Raw genomic sequence first — 2,858 nt, 5'->3', positions numbered from 1 at the left:
TAAGCAAAATGGTTGCTAAGTGAACATATGGGGGAGAGGCAGAGAGACTGGGGAGATCATTGGTTGGTGCCATCTCATTTAAGTAAAGCTTTTTCATGCAGCTATGCCAGCATTACTCCCACTTCGGCATGCATTTTTGTTGGGTGCCTAAAATATGGTCATAAATGCACACATTGGTTGAAAAATATTTTTTTAACTACTAACATATTTGTGAATGGTCACTAACTAAAATTGTCACTAAAGAGGAATGGGTGTATTCATAGCTTTGGAATTCACAATATAGCTGAGAAGTGAACACATTGTATGACTTTTACTACAGAATGGAAGCTGGTTATAAAGCTTCCATGGAAGAGCTCTATTAAGGCTCCATAGAAAAATACTAGAAGCAGAACTGATCTTTTTTCATAGAAAGAAGGAGAAGTGGTTAAACAAGGTGAAAAACAAACCTTTGGCTCTAGAAATGTGAGCTAGGAAATGAACAGTATTGGATGGAACATGAGAAACAGACTCAGAATCAAGCAGACCCAAGACAATGATTGAAGATGTGTCACATAGGGTTTATTTAGGTAGGCAAATCAATAGTAAAAGTTTGAATTCACTGTGGCAGTAACAGATGTTAACCCAAGAGATGACAAAAGAGTTTGTTTTTAGGAAAATCAAAAGGGTGCTAGACAAAACCACTTAATTCATTGGATCTTCCTTCTAACTCAGGGATCCCCAACCCCCAGTTTGTGGATCGGTACCGGGCTGCAGCATGCCAGCAACCGGGCCACACAAACAAGCAAAGCCCCATCTGCGGGATGCAGGCAGTACAAAAAACCATGCCCCCTCTGGTCCGCGGAAAAACCTTTCTCCACGTAACCGGTCCCTGGTGCCCAAAAGGTTGGGGACCTCTGTTCTAACTGATTATTAAAAAATCTAAAGAGAGTGAATTAGACAAAATACATTGAATTGATTCAGAGCAGCAGATTGTCCTACCATTTACTTAATTTTCTATGTTCCTTTTGCCAATGGATTGTTACAGTTGTATATAACAAAACATATTACTACATTAATTCACCTTCATCTTTCCATGCAAGCTAAAAGTCAAATTAATTATCACAAACAATAACAAATAAAGATAGATCTGATTTCAGAAAATAGGATAAAACTGACCTAAAACCTATTTAGCTAAACAGCTTAAGCCAACCAAATCTTGTCAAGGTGAGTCACCTTGCAGGGAACGTGGGCAGTATAAAAATTTAATACATAAATTAAAAAACTTGATAAATAAAAGGTGCCTGTCCTTCAGTCAATTTTAATTAAAAGGTTAGTATTGATATGGAAACATTATTAATAAAACAGATTAATTTGCATTTGTATTAAATATGTGAGAGTCAGTAATTATCTTCCAAAGAATTTAATCAGTATTCTTGTAATACAGAATCTGATTTTTCACACGCAAAAGATATAAGCATCTGAAGACATTGCCTGAAGATAGGACCTTGAATGAGGATATATGCATTAGCTACTGAATTGCATGATACTGAAATACTTATAATATCCATACCTGATAATTCTGCCCTTTAAAGGAATATTGAAATCCTGGAACACCTGGAGGGCCCTAGAATGAGGGGAGAATAATCAAGAATATAATTTGTCAGGCTTGAATTTTTCTCTTTCTTAGAAATATACATTCTGTGAATCTGTTAGTTGATTGAGATAGCTTTAAGAGAAACACATATCATTTTATTATTGGTTATGTTTCATGGAAAAACATATGTATGTATTTATATATTTGCTACATTTATTAACCAACCCAACCCAACCACACAACTCTGATTGGCACAAATTAAGAATAAAGGGGGGGGAACTCTCCAATTAACACTGCCTCCTTCAAAACAGGAAAGGAAACCACATATCTTTGTACAAATATATAAATACCTAAATGGAGACATCATTATTTTTAACCAATGAGTGGAACTAAAGTTTTGATGAAACAAGAAAAGTATTAACAATGTTTTGAAATATGTCAAGAGAAGATGACATTCAGGCTGCTGGAAGAACTTTTTCTCCCCAACATGGAGAAGGCCTACTAACTTGTGTATATATCATCTTTATTTTTTATTTTTTATTTATTTCTTTTTGAAATGCAAACCATTAAGTCCAAAACTAAGTACAGTATTGTACAATTAGGAAAATGTTATGTGATATCTTTGACTTCAGGGCAAGGATTGGGCTCTATTTTTGGTGAGAGCTCCACTATATTTCCTGCATTAAAGGTTGCATAGCACATTTAGAACATCTTGAGTTGGAAATACAGTTTTAACTCTAATTCACATGAATAAAATATAAATTTTTTTTCTGGTAGGAAGGGATAATGAGGGGTATTACTAGATTTATTGACAATCTACTTTTTTTACTTAATTTGTAAAAGAAATCTGAATTGTTAGAACTGAAAATCACAATTAAATACAAATACATCAACAGCATATAGAACATTAGAATTGCTATCAATCTCAGAATAATTAGTTGATTCCAAATCTACAAGTTTTAAATCAACAATTGAATAACACTAATCATGTACTATTAGTTATTTTCAAGGACTCTGGAATAAGGGGTTAGAATCTCTCACATCAATTAATCAATGGCTAAAAAATTTAAAGAATGTTTCTTATGAAATTAAATTAAAACAAATTCAACAAAATATTCTTGTTCACATTAACTGGATACCCCAACGAATATTTTTAAAAAGCTGGCTATAAATGTTATAATATAGATTTAGTGTCCTGTTGCCCTATTTTAATTAGTTAATATGCTTTTAGAAAGATCACTGTGGTTTAAAGATGTGAAAGTCCATTTGAATTATATATTGAAAA

At 33.2% G+C, this 2,858-nt stretch overlaps 1 protein-coding gene across 1 annotated transcript in view; it reads right to left on the bottom strand.

Moving 5' to 3' along the window:
* Positions 1-2,858, bottom strand: part of COL19A1 (collagen type XIX alpha 1 chain) — a gene marked incomplete at its 5' end in the record, with an annotated part of 154,010 nt that overhangs the window by 60,106 nt on the left and 91,046 nt on the right. Inside the window, one exon of the mRNA XM_029285489.1 lies at positions 1,550-1,603. Coding sequence (XP_029141322.1) covers positions 1,550-1,603 — 54 coding nt within the window. The remainder of the gene's footprint in view (positions 1-1,549; positions 1,604-2,858) is intronic.

This window comes from Protobothrops mucrosquamatus, unplaced genomic scaffold (genome assembly GCF_001527695.2).
Source record: "Protobothrops mucrosquamatus isolate PMUCROS unplaced genomic scaffold, P.Mucros_1.0 scaffold1762, whole genome shotgun sequence".
Lineage (NCBI taxonomy): Eukaryota > Metazoa > Chordata > Lepidosauria > Squamata > Viperidae > Protobothrops > Protobothrops mucrosquamatus.
The sequence above is the reverse complement of the archived record's forward strand: the minus strand, read 5'-3'. Positions and strand labels throughout refer to the sequence as shown.